This window comes from Mustelus asterias, chromosome 5 (genome assembly GCF_964213995.1).
Source record: "Mustelus asterias chromosome 5, sMusAst1.hap1.1, whole genome shotgun sequence".
NCBI lineage: Eukaryota > Metazoa > Chordata > Chondrichthyes > Carcharhiniformes > Triakidae > Mustelus > Mustelus asterias.
This window is the reverse complement of record NC_135805.1, coordinates 2,966,630-2,989,000: the sequence shown is the minus strand read 5'-3', so window position 1 is coordinate 2,989,000 and position 22,371 is coordinate 2,966,630. Positions and strand designations below refer to the sequence as shown.

The following is a 22,371-nucleotide window of genomic DNA, read 5'->3' as shown; positions in this document are numbered from 1 at the left end:
AGACCATAGCCTTTAATGCCACAGACCCCCTAAAAGACAACCTAAGAGACTACCAAGAACCCGAGCAAGCCCCCATCCCACACCTGACCGAAGTCCTAAGGGAGCTCCGACTTAAAGTAGGACACTCCGTCCGATTATACCACCGGTTACAGTCACACATCAAAACCTTGGAACAAGATACCGAGACGGCGTTACGAAGTCAAACATGGGTACAGAAGGTGTGGGACTGGGGTCTAAATGTAAACATCCACCCCTGGGTCCGAATTACATCGCACACACTGGTGGTCATCCAACTCATCTTAGCCCTTTCCTGGGGATTGGTTACATGTTATACCTACCGCCAGCGGAAGAGAATGAAAGCACATAAGAACTTAGTTAGAACAATTGGTATGATGGGGCAAGTAGCCAAGCGGGATGATTACTCCCGCCTACACATGATTTGACAAACTCCGGGACTCCCCTAAACTGTACGACTGCAGCGTACGGAGGCAGGAAGCACCGGACACAAAATATAATAAAGGGGAGAAAGATCGGTTAGAAAAGTGAAAAGGAAATAAACAACAAAAATTCACTTTTGACCGACAGGGGGGACTGTAGGCGGGCATAAATTTTGTGGGTATTAGGATTAGAATATTTCTTAAACTGTAACTCGATAAATGAAGCAAAACAGGACAGCATTCAGCCAGAAAGGTGTGAGTAAGGTAAGCAGACATATTTTAAACACAGAAACCAGGTTGACAAAGACTCAGGAACTCGCATCAATATGCTATTCAGAAAATATCTTGAGACCTGGAAAACTTCCTGACATCCCATCAAACACCCATTGTCCAAAGGAATTCAGAGACATAAAGCAATTATCACACTCTTAAACCAAACTTTACATATTAAAACTCTAGACCAGAAAACCCATTAACGGGATAACTATAAAAGAAAACCATTTACACATCAAACTCCACACCCACAAACCTATTGAAACAGGATGATTATATCAGGAAACCACTCACAAACCATTTACATATCAAAACAGATCGTTACTATAACTGTACTCCGTTTTGGCGGGCAAGGAGAGTACTTTTCGGGACTGTCTTGTCTGTGTCCTGATTGTACCTCCGTCGACGTAAAACACTATAATAAACTGTGCTGCTATCAATCTTGGCTCTGGGTGCGAGTGGTGTGGTATCTGTTCACTCGCGCTAACATAGATGATGTTTGGGTGTCACTATGGGGGATATAGTTGATGTTTGGGTATCACTGTGGGGGACATAGTTGGTGTTTGGGTGTCACTATGGGGGACATAGTTGGTGTTTGGGTGTCACTATGGGGGACATAGTTGGTGTTTGGGTGTCACTATGGGGGATATAGTTGGTGTTTGGGTGTCACTATGGGGGATGGATATAGATGATGTTTGGGTGTCACTATGGGGGATATAGTTGGTGTTTGGGTATCACTATGGGGGACATAGTTGGTGTTTGGGTGTCACTATGGGGGATATAGTTGGTGTTTGGGTGTCACTATGGGGGATGGATATAGATGATGTTTGGGTGTCACTATGGGGGATATAGTTGGTGTTTGGGTGTCACTATGGGGGGGATATAGTTGATGTTTAGGTGTCACTATGGTGGATATAGTTGGTGTTTGGGTGTCACTATGGGGGATATAGATGATGTTTGGGTGTCACTATGGGGGGGATATAGTTGATGTTTAGGTGTCACTATGGTGGATATAGTTGCTGTTTGGGAGTTACTATGGGGGATATAGTTGGTGTTTGGGTTGTGGTACCAATGGTCCTTTTGAGGTTGCTTCCCTTCCTGTGTTGGAGAAGTGTGTGCTGATCACTCGCTTCTCGCTGTCCATGGTACTGGAGCCTCGTTGCAGTTTTCTACTGCTGCCTCTTTCACTGTGCGCTTGCAGCCAATGAGTTGAGGATTGTTTGGGAGAGGCGGGCAGAGGCTGAAATGTGACAGCGAGGGACATGAATTCTTCCTGTCTCCGCCTGGAGCCGCTCCTGAACCCACAGGATTTCCAGCTCCCACTTTGAAAGATTGATCTGGGAGAAAGGTTGCCCACAGCCAATCCAGACTGACTCTCAGGTGGTCCCGATGCAAAGGATTATTCTGCGCTGAGATTGTGGGAGTGCTGAACTGAATGTTTGGAAACTCTGTCAGAGAAGGGGGATTAGAGGTTGCCAGGAGCTGTGGATATTCTGGGGGGATCCAGGGAAAGTTCCCAGGAAGGAGCTGACTGCCTGCTTGTTCTTGGAGCTGACATTCTATTCCCGGTTAATTTGCTGTCGGCTGTCGGAGCGGGACTTGGATCCGATGGGAATTGCGGACGTTTGGGATCAAGTCGCCAACATTGGGGGAAATTATGGTGTTTACATTCGCTGCCTTCTGTTACATGCTTTCCCTGGTTCTCTGCTCATCTCTCATCTTCTTCGCTATATGGAACGTAAGTAAAAGAACTGGATAGAGAGAGAGAGAGAACTGGAGAGAGAGAGAGAACTGGATAGAGAGAGAGAGAGAACTGGAGAGAGAGAGAGAGAGAACGAGAGAGAGAGAGAACTGGAGAGAGAGAGAGAGAACTGGATAGAGAGAGAGAGAACTGGAGAGAGAGAGAGAGAACGAGAGAGAGAACTGGATAGAGAGAGAGAGAGAACTGGGGAGAGAGAGAGAACTGGATAGAGAGAGAGAGAGAACGAGAGAGAGAGAGAACTGGAGAGAGAGAGAGAGAACTGGAGAGAGAGAGAGAGAACTGGATAGAGAGAGAGAACTGGATAGAGAGAGAGAGAGAACGAGAGAGAGAGAGAACTGGAGAGAGAGAGAGAGAGAACTGGGGAGAGAGAGAGAACTGGATAGAGAGAGAGAGAGAGCTGGAGAGAGAGAGAGAGAGAGAGCTGGAGAGAGAGAGAGAGCTGGAGAGAGAGAGAACTGGAGAGAGAGAGAACTGGAGAGAGAGAGAACTGGAGAGAGAGAGAGAGAGGACTGGACAGAGAGAGAGAACTGGATAGAGAGAGAGAGGGAACTGGATAGAGAGAGAGAGAGAGAACTGGATAGAGAGAGAGAACTGGAGAGAGAGAGAGAGAGAGAACTGGATAGAGAGAGAGAGAGAACTGGATAGAGAGAGAGAGAGAGAACTGGAGAGAGAGAGAGAGAGAGAGAACTGGAGAGAGAGAGAGAGAGAACTGGAGAGAGAGAGAGAGAGAACTGGAGAGAGAGAGAGAGAGAACTGGAGAGAGAGAGAGAGAGAACTGGAGAGAGAGAGAGAGAGAACTGGAGAGAGAGAGAGAGAGAACTGGAGAGAGAGAGAGAGAGAGAGAACTGGAGAGAGAGAGAGAGCGAACTGAAGAACTGGAGAGAGAGAGAGAGAGAGTACTGGAGAGAGAGAGAGAGGAGAGAGAGAAAAGCGTGAGGGGAGATACTGGAGAGAGAAAGTCAGGAGAGCGAAAAAAGTGAAGCAAGATAGAGAGACACTGGAGACAGAGAGACTGAGAGAGGGAGAGAGTGTGATGCGCGATTGATTCACACGGGAGGCTAGGACGTACCCGGGAATAAAGGCTTTTATTCACAACAAGATTGGAGCACACTGCGTAACAATACTATCCCAGACTAAGGGTTACTAGGAAGTAGCAGTGACCTTTATACTCCTGTAAGAAGGCGGAGCCAAACGGAGTGTACCACAGAACAATGCTAACAGGTGGAACACCCCAACCCTAACCCCAACAGTAACAAGAGTAACATATGTACAAGTACCCATAGTGGTAACCATCTATGGTTCACCACAGAGTGACAGGGGAAAAAGAGAGATGGGAAGAGAGGGAAGGACTGGGGAGAGTGTGGATCGGATTTTCCACCTGCACTCGCCCTAAAACCGGAAAATCCTGCCCAAGCTCAACGGACCTTTGCATGGATCCCCCCACCCCAGCTATGATTTCTGTGGTAGGTGGGGCAGGAAGAGTGTCTGGGGGGAGTGTGGAGAATGTGTCTGGGGAGAATGTCTGGGGAGGAGTGTGGAGAATGTGTCTGGGGGGAGTGTGGAGAATGTGTCTGGGGGGAGTGTGGAGAATGTGTCTGGGGGGAGTGTGGAGAATGTGTCTGGGGGGAGTGTGGAGAATGTGTCTGGGGAGAATGTGGAGAATGTGTCTGGGGGGGAGTGTGGAGAATGTGTCTGGGGAGAATGTCTGGGGAGGAGTGTGGAGAATGTGTCTGGGGGGAGTGTGGAGAATGTGTCTGGGGGGAGTGTGGAGAATGTGTCTGGGGGGAGTGTGGAGAATGTATCTGGGGGGAGTGTGGAGAATGTGTCTAGGGGGAGTGTGGAGAATGTGTCTGGGAGAATGTGGAGAATGTGTCTGGGGGGAGTGTGGAGAATGTGTCTGGGGAGAATGTCTGGGGAGGAGTGTGGAGAATGTGTCTGGGGAGAATGTCTGGGGAGGAGTGTGGAGAATGTGTCTGGGGAGAATGTCTGGGGAGGAGTGTGGAGAATGTGTCTGGGGAGAATGTCTGGGGAGGAGTGTGGAGAATGTGTCTGGGGGGAGTGTGGAGAATGTGTCTGGGGAGAATGTCTGGGGAGGAGTGTGGAGAATGTGTCTGGGAGGAGTGTGGAGAATGTGTCTGGGGGGAGTGTGGAGAATGTGTCTGGGGAGAATGTGGAGAATGTGTCTGGGGAGAATGTGGAGAATGTGTCTGGGGAGAATGTCTGGGGAGGAGTGTGGAGAATGTGTCTGGGGAGAATGTCTGGGGAGGAGTGTGGAGAATGTGTCTGGGGAGAATGTCTGGGGAGGAGTGTGGAGAATGTGTCTGGGAGGAGTGTGGAGAATGTGTCTGGGAGGAGTGTGGAGAATGTGTCTGGGGAGGAGTGTGGAGAATGTGTCTGGGGAGGAGTGTGGAGAATGTGTCTGGGGGGAGTGTGGAGAATGTGTCTAGGGGGAGTGTGGAGAATGTGTCTGGGGGGAGTGTGGAGAATGTGTCTGGGGGGAGTGTGGAGAATGTGTCTGGGGGGAGTGTGGAGAATGTGTCTGGGGGGAGTGTGGAGAATGTGTCTGGGGGGAGTGTGGAGAATGTGTCTGGGGGGAGTGTGGAGAATGTGTCTGGGGGGAGTGTGGAGAATGTGTCTGGGGGGAGTGTGGAGAATGTGTCTGGGGGGAGTGTGGAGAATGTGTCTGGGGGGAGTGTGGAGAATGTGTCTGGGGGGAGTGTGGAGAATGTGTCTGGGGGGAGTGTGGAGAATGTGTCTGGGGGGAGTGTGGAGAATGTGTCTGGGGGGAGTGTGGAGAATGTGTCTGGGGGGAGTGTGGAGAATGTGTCTGGGGAAAGAGTGGAGAATATGTCCAGAGGGGCAATTATTTCACACAGAGGGTGGTGAGTGTCTGGAACAAGCTGTCAGAGGTAGTAGTAGAGGCGGGTACAATTTTGAATTTTAGAAAGCATTTAGACAGTTACGTGGGTACGATGGGTATAGAGGGATATGGGCCAAATGTGGGCAATTGGGACTGTCTTAGAAGTTTAAAAAATAGGGCGGCATGGACAAGTTGGGCCGAAGGGCCTGTTTCCATGCTGTAAACCTCTATGACTCTATGAGAGATGGGAGCCAGGGATTGGGATGTGTCCAGGGAGAGAGGAGACTCTAGGAGGAGAGAGTGAGAATAGATGCATGTTTGAGGGAGAGAGAATAGCGAGAGACTGGGGGAAATGGGAGAGAGAGACTGGAGAAAGAGAAAGTGAGAGGTGGTCTTGTCAAGAGAGAGGAGATGTAAGAGACTGTACATGGATAAAGACAGAGGGAGGGGATTACTGGAGGAGGAAGGGAGACAGATAAGAGTAATAAACTGGAGATAGGACAAAAATGGGAGAAAGTGGAGACTGAATGGAGATGGAGATAGAAAGAGGGATTTAAAGAGATAAGCTATTGATGAGAGAAATTGGAGAGGGGAATGAATAGGGAGAGAAAGAGCAAGGTGAGAGATTGGCAGAGAGAAGCTTGGTGAAATGAACATTTGGAGAGCTGGGAAAGAACCTTTTTTTGATTTATTTTGGGGATGTGAGTGCCGCTGTCTAGGCCAACATTCATTGTACTTCCCTAATTGCCCTTGAGGAGGTAGTGGTGAGCTGTCTGTTTGAACTGCTGTCGTCCCTGAGGTGACAGAATACCCAGAGTGCTGAGGAGAGATGAAGACTCAGACTGGGGAGGTGAAGAGAGCAGAGGAAATAGAGTTCAGAGGAAATAGAGTTCAGAGGAAATAGAGTTCAGAGGAAATAGAGTTCAGAGGAAATAGAGTTCAGAGGAAATAGAGTTCAGAGGAAATAGAGTTCAGAGGAAATAGAGTTCAGAGGAAATAGAGTTCAGAGGACATCCTTGTGTAAATACAGAGAACACAAAAGCCAAATGAAAGAGAAAAAGTTGAGAAGAAATGTAAAGAAAAGAGAGAAGGGGAAAGAAGGAGCAAGATTCAACAGAGTCCAACAGAGTCCAACAGGGTCCAACAGGGTCCAACAGGGTCCAACAGGGTCCAACAGGGTCCAACAGGGTCCAACAGGGTCCAACAGGGTCCAACAGGGTCCAACAGGGTCCAATCTCTAGCTGGGTAATGCTGGTGATCTAGAAAGATTCCACAGAATACATTTTAGATCCAGAATAATTCCACAATGTACATTTAATATTTAGAATAATTCAGTGCTGATTTTCTATTTAGAATAACTTCACGGCATACATTTCAGATCTAGAATACGTTTACTGTATACTTTCAGAATTAGAATAACTCCGCAGTGTGCATTTTAGATAGTTCCACATTATCCATTTTATATTTAGTATAATTCCAGAGGGTGCATTTAGTATATAGAATACATTTTATAATTAGAATAATTCCGCACATCACATTTTATATATCAAATAATTCATGATATTTATATATTCATTTTATATAGTGAACAAATATATTTATGGAGTGACATCTTTTTGACTTTGAAGTCTGTTGGTGAAATGTAACGCTAAGAATCCCAGTGTTTGGTTGGTTCACCTGTCACATTGCATAATGTCAGCGTTTGGGATTAAGAAGCATTCGGTGATATCCATCCTCTGCTGCTTGATATCACACTCTCCTGGAACAAAATATCTGAATTATCAGACCACCTCCTTCTGCCAGAGGCTGATTTACACTTTGTGGGGCCCCGCGCTCACCTTTATTTCCACCCCCCTCATGATATCATGCCCCTCCTGGTCCTGCTCACCCTTGTCCCACAGAATGCAAAGACGCAAGCCACAAAACTACACAAATTGATCACTTTAGTGCTTTTAACTTGTAAATACACATCAGTCTGGATAACTGCTGAACTGAAATCCAAACTTACCTCTTGTCAGAATGACTATAAAGATCGTCAATATTGTGATGTGTGTCTTGAAGCGAGCAAACGTGGGACTTTGCTGATGAGCCAGTCTAGTGAAGGAGCAAATACGTTAATCAACGAGATATATATGCTGCCATTCAGTAGGCATGACCATACCAGCGTGCCACGCTGATCGACAGAAAGCGGGCGAGGATAAAATACTGATTTGTGCCCGGTGTGAATTGGTTTCATATCCACTCGGCCCTGTTTTGCCAGCGTGAACAGTTCCACATTCCAAAAAGGCACAAAGCCTATTAACACAAAAGTAATCTAACCTTAAGGATTTCCCTGTTCCCACATGGCTTCTTCCTGGAGTCATCCTCCTTGCCGACATAACGTCACACCAGTGAGATTCACTACTGCTGTGCAATAGCAGGGACCAGGCGCCATGGCCATGCTACGGGGATCAGAGACCATTGAAGCTCTTGGGTGGTCAGGACCCCATTGGGCACCATAAATGTGCCAGGGGCAGTGCCAATGCGTTGGGGCCTGTGTAGGGGTTGGGCTTGAGTGGGGGTAGGGCTATACATGATGATGGTAGGGCTAATGTGGGGGGGGGGGGGGGAGCTCTGCAAGGGGTGGTCGACAAGGGAGTCTATGCAAAGAGGGTCATGAAGGGGGGCTATGCAAGGGAGTCTTTGCAAGTAGGGGGGTATTTTGGGTCCACCAGGAGACAAATCGGGAGGGTTCTGATGCTCTGATGATGGTGTTGGTGTGGGTGAGGGTGACAGTGATGCTGATGATGCAGGGAGGGGGTCCAATGTCTATGGTGGAGGGTGGAAAGAGGTTTCCCACTTCAGTAGGAGATCAGGGTGCTTTGCACAACGGCGCCCAAGCATTCTGCAGCCGGCTTCCTCAGTGTACTTACACTCCCCACCCTCATCCCCAGCCAAGCTCTCAGCTGTCAGAAAAACTGAGAGTGTGCCAAGATTGTAGTGTAAACTTGCCCGAAAGACCAGCTGGAACACTGCCGTTTTCAGACTTTTATGACACTATTTTTGGGTAGATTCCGCCCAACTCTCATTCAGTGTCCAGTGAGTCCAAGTCCAATATCAGTGGCTCTGTCTGCAGGATTCCATTCTTTGTCCTAGAAGAGACTTTCTGAAGGCCAGTCTTGAGAGCATTGGCAATTAGAACTATCATGTGACCAGCTGCAGCCACTATAGCAGAGTAATGATGGGGTATTTTGGAAAATAGAATTTAACAAGAGAATATGGAAGATTGAAAAATTTTAAAGTTTTTCTTGCTTCATCACATGCTGGAATGGCAATTTAGGTAGCCTTTTCTATACCTTTCTTCACATAATTATCAATTACATCATTGTAGGTAAAATCTTGTAAAGACGCACTTTTAATTATCAATATTGCTGAACTTGTCAAATGTTCCTGAAAGCTATTGTTAAAAATATTTTCAGAATGGTTTCCACATTTGGAAAGGTTGCCTACAAACCATCATTACAAATCAGCTGGTGATCTTGAAGCACAGAGCTCATCATTATTGATGAAAGTAATGAATTGTTTTACTTAATTTTCAAAAAAATTTGTGTTTATGTCCTCTTGGTAAAAATGATTTAATTTCCTACTGCAGTAGCATTTGGCATTCTCATCCAAACCTCTGTCGAAAAGCACGCAAAATAAGTCAACAATTTTCTTCAGAGATTCACTTCTACTCTGCAATTTCTCCATTATTGTGTCAAAAATAACACTGACAGTCTCAATGATATTCTTCTCTTTCCTATTTAAAGTGATTTCATTATCTTTAGTTCCTAGACCTATACACCTCTCATCATTAGAGGGACCTGTATTTTTTGTTAATGCGAGTGCCTCTTCTTCCACCAAGCTACAATCATTCTGAACTTCCATGACAATACTTTTAACTGAGGCTAACAATTGGGAAGCATTCAATAAAGTTGTATCAACATTTTGTAGCAATTTGCTGGTGGCATTAATTCTTTGAAGTAAACTGTTCCACAAAAGAGTAAAAACAGCAATATTGCAATTTTCAAACTTCCCTGCTCAGGATTTAGCTTTTGCATGTGGTTTCTCTGAATATGATATGGCGATGTCTAATAAGGTCTTCTTTATATCAGCATTTCATTTTCAAAGCCAAAACAGCACCTGCATGAGAGGACCACCTGGTGTCACAAATGTTTTCCATTCGCCTGCTGCATTGCAACATGTTCTACTGATGTGTGGAAACTGAAAAAAAGGCATACACATGTTGAACAAAGTGAAGAAAATGTACAGCTTCCTCACAGGATTCAACTGCAGCAAGGAGTGATTGGAATAATGCACAGGGGTGTTCAGTGTTGCTTATAGACCTGAATATTTTCCTGCCATATTTGTGGCATTATCGAAGCTCCGCCCACCACAATTTTTGATGCCCAAACCTAAATTTGCAACATTTTCCATAATAGTTGTCTCAAAAGTGTGGGATTGAAGGTGGAAAAAAAACGTTCCCTCACAGCTTCACCATCATTAGTCACTTACCTGAAAATTAATGTTAATTGGTCCACGTAACTCACATCTGGTGTTGAATCAACTGCTATAGAATAGCATTTGGCATCTTTATCTTCATCAGTAAATTGGTTTCTGAGCTGCTCTGCTATTATCGCGATGAAGTCCACACTTGTTCAACTTTCTCAGACAAAGTGATACCTCTGGAAATCGGCAATGTGGATCTTAGAAACCTGACAGCACAGAAAGAGGCCATTCGGCCCATCGTATCTCTGAAAGTCACCAGATAGTTTACCCATCGTTTTGGTGGATGAGGAAAATTGTGCAGTTCGTGCTTACAACTTTTTCAAGGGAAATTACTTTTGCCAAGCTTCGTCCTTTTGCCCTGCCTTCAATTTTCTGGATTTTTGACAGTGTCGCTTTATATTGCAAAAGAAACCAACTAATCTTGATTTTAATGAATATTCTGAAAGAGCAGACGTTTGCACAGTTAATCCCACATTAATTCCAGCTCTGTGAAGCTGTGACAATGGATTTCAAACAACACCCATTCTACTATTCTCCTGCCTATTCCCCCTTACAAATTTATAAACTCTCCCTCCAGAATGTAACCCAGACCTCACATACTCTCCCTCTCTGTCAGGTGAGAAACACAACAGCAAAGGGAATTTCTCAACTGTCAACATGTTACCCTCCCAGATCAGACAGATTAGTGCCAGTTGAGGTGTAACGGAAAGCCTTTTCTGTTTTAACTTAACAGATTGTGAATCATACTCATCACCTATCCTGTCCCAGCTGCAGGACAGACCCACCAGTGGTATGCAGTCAGGAAGGAGTTACCCTGGGAGTCCTCAATATTGACTCCAGACACCATGAGGTCTCATCATCAAGTCACACATGGGTAAAGAAACCTCCTACTGATCACCACCTACCGCACTGTACCCCCCCGACCCTGCGCACCCTCTAACCCCCCTCCCCCACTGTCAATGAATCAGTGCTCCTCTGAAAGCGCAAGGGTTTGAGTGTAAAGTATTGAGATGGATGGAAAACTGGTTGGCAGACAGGAAACAAAGAGTAGGAATGAAAAGGTCTTTTCCAAATAGCAGGCAGTGACGAGTGGGTTACCACAGGGAGCAGTCTTACAACCTCAGCAATTCAATATATATATATAAATGATTTGGATGAGGGAACTAAATGTAATATCTCCAAAGTTGGAGAAGACACAAAGCTGGATGGAATTGTGAGCTGTGGGAGGATGCAGCGATGCTTCAGTGTGATACTGAATGAGTGCACCTCTGGAGAACTTTGGTGAGGCCACAGCTGGAGCACTGTGTGCAGTTCTGGTCATCACATTATAGGAAGGATGTGATTGCACTGGAGGGGGTGCAGAGGAGATTCACCAGGATGCTGCCTGGGGTAGAACATTTAAGTTATGAAGAGAGGTTGGATAGGCTTGGATTGTTTTCTCTGAAGCAGAGAAGACTGAGGGGTGACCTGATCGAGGTGTACAAGATTATGAGAGACATGGACAGAGTGGATAAGGAGCAGCTGTTCCTCTTAATTGAAGGGTCTATTATGAAGGGACACAAGTTAAAAGCAAGGGGTGGGAGGTTTAGGGGGGAATTGAGGAAAAACTTTCTAACTCTGAGGGTGGTGATGGTCTGGAATGCACTGCCTGCGAGGGTCGTGGAGGTGGGATGCCTCACACCATTTTAAAAATTCCTGGAATTCCTGTCAGAAAAACCCATCTGGTTCACTAATGTCCTTAAGAGAAGGAAATCTGCCGTCCTTACCCGGTCTGGCCTACATGTGACTCCAGAGCCACAGCAATGTGGTAGACTCTCAACTGCCCTCAGGCAACTAGGGCTGGGCAATAAATGTTGGCCCAGCCAGTGACACCCATGTCCCATGGATGAATAAAAAAATGTGATATGAACATACATGTTAGGAGCAGGTGTAGGCCATAACTGCCTGCCATTTGGAAAAGACCTGTTCTTGGCACGCCATAGCATTCAAGGCTATGGGCCAAGAGCTGGCAAGTGGGATTAGGTAGGCACGTCAGGGCATTTCATGCACCGGTACAGACTCGATGGACCGAAGGGCCTCTTCTGCCCTATAGTTTTCTGTGATTCTGTCTAGTTGTAAAATGTGAAAAGGCTATCTGTACAGTATGTGATAATCTATTGTTAAAAGGTTTTATGATGATAAGGATTTGTAAAGAAACTGTAAATCTATTGTAAAGATATTTTGACTCGAGTGAAGTTATCCTTTTCCCAGGGGAGAGATGTGTGAGGGAATTAGCATTTTTAAGTTGAGTCTGTATGTTTTTTGGGGTCAGAGGCTGAGGACTACAACTCCAGCCATGCCCGGGACTCTGGCACAAGCGCAGAACAGGGCATGGGGACAGTCTGCTTTTGCTCTGTTCCTGGTTACTTTGATATTAGCCAGGAAGGTGACACAAATAAAATGACCAGGTGACTGGGGTTCTGGCATGGAAATGAGTCCATGAGTTCATAAAGGAGGCGATGGTCTAGTGGTATTATCGCTAGACTACCAATCCAGAAACTCAGCTAACCATCTGGGGACCCGGGTTCAAATCCCGCCACGGCAGATGGTGGAATTTGAATTCGATAAAATATATCTGGAATTAAGAATCTACCGATGCCCATGAAACCATTGTCGATTGTCGGAAACACCCATCTGGTTCACAAATGTCCTTTAGGGAAGGAAATCTGCCGTCCTTGCCTGGTCTGACCTACATGTGACTCCAGAGCCACAGCAATGTGGTTGACTCTCAACTGCCCTCGGGCAACTAGGGCTGGGCAATAAATACTGGCCAACCAGCGACGCCCATGTCCCATGGATGAATAGAAAAATGTGATATGAACATACATGTTAGGAGCAGGTGTCGGCTCTCCAAGCCTGATCCGTCGTTCAGTAAGATCGTGACTGACCTAATTGTAACCTTAACCCTAAAACCCTTGGCCAGACTCCAGGCTGTGTGGGGAGATCCAGTTTGGGACTAATAATGTTTTGTTTAAAGTTGATTCGGTTGAGATTCAAGACACCTGCTTTTGGAATAAATCCACAAAATTCCATAAGTTTTGAATAAATCAAAATAAACTTTACCATACAAGTTCGGAAAGATAAAACAATTTACAATATGTGTCTCACACTCTAACATTCGGGGTAAGTACGAGCTACATGTGAATTAACAAATGAATTATGGTTAAACAGTACAAGTCACGGGTGAGGTGCCTGAAGATTGGAGAGTGGCAAATGTTGTGCTTTTGTTTAAAAAGGCCTGAGGGAAAAGCCTGGGAACTACAGGCCAGTGAGCCTCACATCTGTGGTGGGTAAGTTGTTGGAAGGTATTTTGAGAGACAGGGTCTACAGGCATTTAGAGACGCAAGGACTGATTAGGGACAGTCAGCATGGCTTTGTGAGTGGAAAATCATGTCTCACAAATTTGATTGAGTTTTTTGAAGGGGTAACTAAGAAGGTAGAAGAGGGCAGTGCAGTTGATGTTGTCTACATGGACTTTAGCAAGGCCTTTGACAAGGTACCGCATGGTAGGTTATTGCATAAGGTTAAATCTCACGGGATCCAGGGTGAGGTATCTAAATGGATACAAAATTGGCTGGATGACAGAAGCCAGAGGGTGGTGGTAGTGGGTTGTTTTTCAAACTGGAGGTCTGTGACCAGCGGTGTGCCTCGGGGATCGGTGCTGGGTCCACTGTTATTTGTCATTTATATTAATGATTTCGATGAGAATATAAGAGGCATGGTTAGTAAGTTTGCAGATGACACCAAGATTGGTGGCATCGTGGACAGTGAAGAAAACTATCTTCGATTGCAACGGGATCTTGATCAATTGGGCCAGTGGGTTGATGAATGGCAGATGGAGTTTAATTTAGACAAATGCGAGGTGATGCATTTTGGTAGATTGAACCAGGGCAGGACTTACTCAGTTACTGGTAGGGCATTGGGGAGAATTATAGAACAAAGAGATCTAGGGGTCCATGTTCATAGCTCCTTGAAAGTAGAGTCACAGGTGGACAGAGTGGTGAAGAAGCCATTCGGCATGCTTGGTTTCATTGGTCAGATCATTGAATACAGGAGTTGGGACATCTTGTTGAAGTTGTACAAGACATTGGTAAGGCCACACTTGGAATACTGTGTGTAGTTCTGGTCACCCTATTATAGAAAGGATATTATTAAACTAGAAAGAGCGCAGAAAAGATTTACTAGGATGCTACCGGGACTTGATGGATTGAGTTATAAGGAGAGGCTGGACAGACTGGGACTTTTTTCTCTGGAGCGTAGGAGGCTGAGGGGTGACCTTATAGAGGTCTATAAAATAATGAGGGGCACAGATCAGCTGGATAGTCAATATCTTTTCCCAAAGGTAGGGGAGTCTAAAACTAGAGGGCACAGGTTTAAGGTGAGAGAGGAGAGATACAAAAGTGTCCAGAGGGGCAATTTTTTCACACAGAGGGTGGTGAGTGTCTGGAACAAGCTGCCAGAGGTAGTAGTAGAGGCGGGTACAATTTTGTCTTTTAAAAAGTATTTAGACAGTTACATGGGTATGATGGGTATAGAGGGATATGGGCCAAATGCGGGCAATTGAGACTAGCTTAGGGGTTTAAAAAAAAGGGCGACATGGACAAGTTGGGCCAAAGGGCCTGTTTCCATGCTGTAAACCTCTATGACTCTATGACTCGAGAAAACAACAGATGCAACCAAGACAGAGTCCATGGATTTCTCAAGAACTCACCAAGTCAAACATTCTCATTGAAAGTCTGTCTCACAAGGGAATTATAACTTTGCTTTTGAAGATCTCTCCTTGAAATTCTCTCTAAAAGTTGCTCCCTCAGAAAGCTTTAACAATGGTCCACCCCTCAGGGTTTCAATCTCGCCTTCCAAGATTCTTTCCCCCTGGATTCCTAAGTATACTCAACACTAGTTCACAAGCCAAAAACACCACTGCTTCAAAGTGGTACCCTTGCCCCAACAGCCCTCTTTGCCCCAGAGCCCTTTTTCTAACTTTTTATAGAATCATACAGGTTTACAGCATGGAAACAGGCCCTTCGGCCCAATTTGTCCATGCCGTCCCTCTATATCCCGTATCCCTCTATACCCATCTTACCCATGTAACTGTCTAAACGCTTTTTAAAAGTCAAAATTGTACCTGCCTCTACTCCTACCTCTGGCAGCTTGTTCCAGACACTCACCACCCTCTGTGTGAAAAAACTGCCCTTCTGGACCCTTTGGCATCTCTCCCCTCTCACCTTAAACCTATGCCCTCTAGTTTTAGACTCCCCTACCTTTGGGAAAAGATAGTGACTATCTTGCTGATCCATGCCCCTCATTATTTTATAGACCTCTAAACGATCACCCCTCAGCCTCCTACGCTCCAGAGAAAAACGTCTATCCAGCCTCTCCTTATATCTCAATCCATTAAGTCCCAGTAGCAACCTCGTAAATCTTTTCTGCACTCTTTCTGTTTAATAATATCCTTTCTATAATAGGTGACCAGAACTACATACAGTATTCCAAGTGTGGCCTTACCAATGTCTTATACAACTTTTAATTCAACTTAACTGGAACATCTGCCTTTCCCCGTCTCTGTGACTCTCCAAAACTGACTGCCTCAAGAAGAGTTGTTCACTGACCCTTGAACTCATTTGGTGACCTCTCAAAACTCTCCCAGCAGGTCTCACCATTGTTTCCAGGCAAGAACCAATGTAACAAGCATTGCAACACCCTCTATTTTAATGTTACTAATCTCTAAAGACTGTGAACCTAGCACCCAGGGACACAGGGACTTCAAGACAGTGATTGTACATCTCTGAGTGTGTATTTTTTGCCCATCTGCCTATGTGTGTATATCAATTGAGCATGTATCTGCTCCACTTAATAGTGAAGGATAAGGACTTCAATAACTGACTCTTTTGTAATTGTAGATAATTGCATTTGATGAATTACGTAAAGACCTCAGGAGCCCCATTGACCAGTGCAATCCTCTCCATGCAGTAAGTACAGCAAGGCTCCATAGACCATGAGACATATGGTAACACCCTCAATATTGTACTCCCTGTCCGAGGGGGTGGGCACTGATGTAGAAGGAGAGGTGGTACCAAATGTGGGCACTGAAAAGTGTGCCATCTGGGATCTCTACTATAACCAAACCAGTGAATGCCCCCTCAAACCCCATCACTCTGATCCTAATGTCCCCTTAGTCCTTGTCCCCCATTCTATGTCCCCTCAGTCCCTGGTATCCATCGATCCCTGGACTCCCCTCTGAAACCTGTCTCCTCAGTCCCTGGTATCCATCAATCCCTGGAGTCCCCTCTGAAACCTGTCCCCTCAGTCCCTGGTATCCATCGATCCCTGGACTCCCCTCTGAAACCTGTCCCCTCAGTCCCTGGTATCCATCGATCCATGGACTCCCCTCTGAAACCTGTCTCCTCAGTCCCTGGTATCCATCGATCCCTGGACTCCCCTCTGAAACCTGTCTCCTCAGTCCCTGGTATCCATCAATCCCTGGAGTCCCCTCTGAAACCTGTCTCCTCAGTCCCTGGTATCCATCGATCCCTGGACTCCCCTCTGAAACCTGTCTCCTCAGTCCCTGGTATCCATCAATCCCTGGAGTCCCCTCTGAAACCTGTCTCCTCAGTTCCTGGTGTCCATCAGTCTCCATCCTCTCAGTCCTTGTTCTGTTCTGAGTATTGATTGTGTTGATTGTCAGTCATTTCACGTCATGATTTTACTCTTTATTCCTTATCCAGCGAGAGAGGCTGAGAAATATTGAACGGATCTGCTTCTTATTGAGGAGGGTGAGTAAATCAGTGAAGAATGAGATACTTTATGGGTCCCCTGTTCTGTATGGGATGCTGAAACAATGTTGATTTGTGACAGAACATTCTGTGATCTGATTTTTTATTCATTTGTGGGACATGGGTGTCGCTGGCTGGCCAGCATTTATTGCCCATCCCTAGTTGCCCCTGAGAAGGTGGTGATGAGCTGCCTACTTGATTTTCTTTTAAAGTTTATTTATTAGTCACAAGTAAGGGTTACATTAACACTGCAATGAAGTTACTGTGAAATTCCCCTCGTTGCCACAGTTTGGCACCTGTTTGGGTCAATGCACCTATGCATCTTTCAGAATGTGGGAGGAAATCGGAGCACCCGGAGGAAACCCATGCAGACACGGGGAGAACGTGCAAACTCCACACAGACAGTGACCCAAGCCGGGAATCGAACCCGGGTCCCTGGCGCTGTGAGGCAGCCGTGCTAACCACTGTGCTACCGTGCCACCGACTGAATCGCTGCAGTCCCTGTGCTGTGGGTTGACGCACAATGCCGTTAGGGAGGGAATTCCAGGATTTTGACCCAGCGACTGCGAAGGAATGGTGATATATTTCCAAGACTTGGAGGGGAACTTGCAAGTGGTGGTGTTCCCATTTATCTGTTGCCCTTATCCTTTTAGGTGGAAGTGGTCATGGGTTTGGAAGATGCTGTCTAAGGATCTTTGGTGAATTGCTGCAGTGCATCTTGTGGGTAGAACACACTGCTGCTACTGAGTGTTGGTGGTGGAGGGAGTGGATGTTTGTAGTTGTGATGCTAGTCAAGCGGGGCTGCTTTGTCCTGGATCTGATGGGCTTTAAGAGAATGCTGATGCCAGAACCAGATCAAGAGGTAATGTGAAATGTGATAATATTTCCAACATTAAACCAGTGACTCTATTTCAAAAAGTACTACATTGGCTGGAAAGCACTTTACGGACTTACTGTGAATGTGAAAGACACTATATAAATGCAAGTATTTAATTACAACAGGCCATGACTTGAAACACTAACTCTGTTTTGCCCTCCACAGATGCTGCCAGATCTGCTGAGTTTTTCCAGCATTTTCTGTTTTTATTTCAGATTTCCAGCATCCGCAGTATTTTGCTTTTGCACTCCCTAATTGTAACAGAAAATAACAAAAAGAGATAATAGGAGCTTGTCGGAAAGGATTAGCGATAACCATTGGGGATTTTAATCTACATATAAATTGGAAAAATTGGATGGGTAAAGGGAGCATAAATGTTTATGGGATAATTTCTTAGAACAGCACATTCCGATGCCAACCAAAGGGCAGCTGTACTAGACCTGGTATTGTGCAATGAGATAAGATTAATTAACAATCTCAGAGTGAAGGCACCCCTACGTAGATGCAATCATAATGTGATTAAATTTTACATTCAGTTTGAGGGATAGAAGAGTGCATTCAAGACTAGTATCTTAACCTTAAATAGGGGCAATCATGAGGTATGAAAGTAGAGCTATCTAAAGTGAACTGACAAATCTGCTGAACGGATAGACCAAAAGATGTTCATAGAATCATAGAATCCCTACAGTGCAGAAGGAGGCCATTCAGCCCATCGAGCCCACATCGACAGCAATCCCACCCCGCAACTCCACACATTTACCCTGTTAGCCCCCCCTGACGCTAAGGACAATTTAGCATAGCCAATCAACTTAACCCGCACTTTGGACTGTGGGAGCACCCGCAGCAAACCCACACAGACACGGATACAACGTGCAAACTCCACACAGTCACCCAAGGCTGGAATTGAACCCTTGTCCCTGGTGTTGTGAGGCAGCAGTGCTAACCACTGTGCCAGCGTGCCATCGTGCCATGTTCAGTGGCAGTCATTGAAAGGGATACTTCAGAATACACAGAATAGACACATTCCATTGAGAATGAAAAATTCCAAGGGGAGGGCCCATCATCTGTGGTCCACTAAAAAGGTTAAAGGTTAAACTTAAAGAAAAAGCATATATTTGCGCAAACACGAACGATAGATAAGAATGACAAAAAGGTTGATAAGGAGGGAAAAACTAGAGTACGAGAGAAAGCTAGCCAGTAAAATAAAGATGGACGGTAAGAGTTTCTACAGATATATAAGTAAGCAAAAAGTTAACAAAGTGAGCATTGGTCCTATAGAAAGAGCTTCTGGGTAATTGGTAATGAAGAGTAGGGTTATGGTGGATGGATTAAACAGGGATTTTGCATCGGTCTTCATGACTGAGGACACAAACAACACCCCAGAAATTGCCATAAATCAGGAAATTGTTGGGAGGGAGGAACTCATCCTGAGGTCTTGAAAGAGGTAGTTAATGAGATAGTTGAATCATTGACTTTAAGTTTCCAAAATTCCCTGCAACTCCTGGACTTAGTCCAGTAAACATTCACTGAACTGCTTCAACACATTTACATCCTTCCTTAAATAAGGTGACCAATACTGTACACAGTACTCCAGATGTGGGCTCACCACTGTCCTGAACAAATGAAGCATCATCTCCCTTTCTTTGAATTCCATTGGATTAGAAGATAGCAAATGTAACTAACTCCTTTATTCAAAAAGGGAGTCAGAGATCTTTAATAAGAGCATGGCTGATCTGATAGTCACTTCAAATTTGCATCTTGCCGATTCCAATAACCTATCACCCCCTTGCTTGCCAAGAACCTATCCACCTTTGCCTTAAAAATATTCAAAGACTCTGCTTCCACTGCCTTTTCGGGAAGAGAGTTCCAAAGATTCACAACCCTCTGAGTGAAGAAAATTCAGCTCAAATGAGCAAGCCCCTTATTTTTAAACAGTGACCCCCTAGTTCTAGATTCACCCACAAGGGGAAACATCCTCTCCACATCCAGCCTGTCAAGACCCCTCAGTATCTTATTTGTTTCAACCAATTCGCCTCTTACTCTTTTAAACTCTAACAGAACAAGCCTAGCCTGTCCACCCTTTCCTCAAAAGACAATCTGCCCATTCCATTAGTCGAGTAAACATTCTCCAAACTGCTTCAATGTATTTACATCCTTCCTTAAGTAAGGTGACTAATACTGTACACAATACTCCAGATGTGGGTTCACCACTGCCCTGAACAAATGAAGCATCATCTTACTTCATTTTATTAGCTTTCCTCATGACCTGCTGTACCTGCATACTAACCTTTTGTGATTCAAGCACTAGAACACCCAGAGCTCTGCAATCCCTCACCATTTAGTTAAGAAGCTTTTTTAAAAACTATTCTTTCTGCTCAAATGGACAATTTCACATTTTTCTCCATCGTACTCCATTTGCCAGGTCTTTGCTCACTTACTTAACCTATCTATATCTTTTTGTATCCTCCTTATGTCCTCTTCATAATTTACTTTCTTACCTTTCTTTGTGTCATCAGCTAATTTGACAACCATCCCTTCAATTCCTTCATCCAAGTCAGTTATATAAATTATAAACAGTTGAGGTCCCAGCCCTTGTGACAAACCACTCTTGCCAACCTGAAAAAGACCCATTTATTACAACTCCCTGTTTTCTGTAAGCTCGCCAATCTTGTAATGGTGCCAATATGTTATCCCCTGCATGAGTTTTTATTTTCTGCAATAACTTTTGATGTGGCAATTTCTGAAGTGCCATCTGGAAATCTAAGTACAGTACATCCACCCCTTTGTCCACAGTACATATCACTTCCTCAAAGAATTCCAATAAGTCGATTAAACATGATTTTCTTTTCACAAAAGTATGTTGGCTCTGCCTGATTTCCTTGAGTTTAGCTAAGGAAAGATATATTGGCATTAGAGGCAGTCCAGAGAAGGTTCACTATGTTGATCCCGGGTATGGAGGGATTTTCTGATGAGGAGCGGTTAAGCAGGTTGGGCCTGTACTCATTGGAGTTTAGATGAATGAGAAGTGACCTAATTGTTACACATAGGATTCACAGGGGGCTTGACAAGGTGGATGCTGAGAGGTTGTTTCCCCTTGCGGGAGAGTCTAGTGCTAGGGGGTATCGTCTCAGAGTAAGGGGTCACCCATTTAAAACAGAGATGAGGAGGAATTTCTTCTCTCAGAGAGTAGTGAATTTGTGAAGTTCTTTACCGCAGAGAGTTGTAGAGGCTGGGTGGGTAAGTGTGTTCAAGGCTGAGATAGACAAAGTTTTAATTAGTAAGGGGGTCCAGGATAATGGGGATAAGGTGGAAAGTGGAGTTGAAGATGATCAGTTCAGGCATGATCTCATTGAATGGCTGAATAGACTCAATGGGCTAAATGGCCTATTTTTGCTCCTACATATTATGGTCTTATCCAAGTGCCCTGCTATAACATCTCTAATCAAAGCTTCTAATGTGTTCCCTACGACAGATGTTAAGCTAACTGTAGTTTACTGCTTTCTGTCTCCCTCTTTTTTTGAATAATGGAGTTGCATTTGCCATCTTCCAATATCTCCCCGAATCTGGGGAGTTTAGTAAAATTAAAACGAATGCATCAACTATCTCACTAGCCATGTCTTTTAAGACCCTAGTGTGAAGTCCATCAGGATCAGCACTCTTGTCAGCCTACAGTTCCAACAATTTACTCAATACCACTTCCCTGGTGATTGTAATTTTCCCAAGTTCCTCTCTCCCTTCCATTTCCTGATTTATAGTTGCTTCTGGGATGTTACTGCTGTCGTGAAGACTGATGCAAATTATCCTGTTCAGTTCATCTGCCATCTCCTTGTTTTCAATTCTCTGAACTCACTTTCTATAGGAGCAACACTCACTTTGTTAACTCATTTCTTCTTTAAATATTTATAAAAACTTTTCATCTGTTTTTATATTTCTGGCTAACTTTCGATTGTATTCTAGTATTTTTCCTTCCTCATAATCTTTTAGTCACTGTCTACTATTCCTTATATTCTGTCCAATCTTCTGATCTGTCACCTGACTTTACACAATTATATACTTTTTCTTTCAATCTGATACTATCTTTAACCTTTCTAGTTAACCATGGATAGTGTGTCTGACCTTTGGACTTTTTCTTACTGGTTGGACTGTATTTATTCTGTGCATTCTGAAATATCCCCCGAAATGTTTGTCACTGCATCTCTATTGATCTATTCTTCAACCTGATTTTCCAAATCATTTTAGTTCACGCCTTCATAGTTACACCTATTTAAGTTTAAATACTTACTCTCAGACCCACTCTTCTCTCCCTCAAACTGTATGTAAAAGTCAACCACATCATGGTCACTGCTACCTAGGTACGCCTTCACTACAGGATCATTAGTTGTTCCCATCTCATTGCACTGTACCAAGTCTAGTGTAACCTTTTCTCTGGTTGGCTCCACAACATGCAAGGAACTATCCTGGAAACATTCTATAAACTCATCTAGGAAAGCTTTGCCCATCTGACATTTCCGGTCTATGTAGATTAACACCTCCCATGATTATTGCTATGCTTTTCTGATAAACTCCAATTATTTCTTCCTTTATGTCCCACATTACCATGTAGTTATTGTTCAGGGTGACTTCTTGCTTTTACAATTTTTGCTTCTTGCTTTTACCATTTCTCATCTCCACCCAAATGGCTTCCAGTCCTGGTTGGCTGAACTTGGGCCATGGCTCCCCAATGTGCTAATACCATCTTTAACAGAGGCACCCCGCCATCTTTTCCTCAGTTCCTGTCTATTCGAAATATCCTTCACCCTTTAACATTCAGGTCACAATCTCTG

The 22,371-nt window shown here is 44.7% G+C and overlaps 1 protein-coding gene across 1 annotated transcript in view; it reads left to right on the top strand.

Annotated features, from left to right (window-relative positions):
* The first annotated feature begins 2,367 nt into the window (after window positions 1-2,367).
* Window positions 2,368-22,371, top strand: part of LOC144493938 (protein cornichon homolog 3-like) — a 123,727-nt gene continuing 103,723 nt past the window's right edge. The window contains exons 1-3 of the mRNA XM_078213514.1: window positions 2,368-2,448; window positions 15,799-15,867; window positions 16,624-16,671. Of these exons, the coding sequence (XP_078069640.1) occupies window positions 2,368-2,448; window positions 15,799-15,867; window positions 16,624-16,671 (198 nt within the window). The remainder of the gene's footprint in view (window positions 2,449-15,798; window positions 15,868-16,623; window positions 16,672-22,371) is intronic.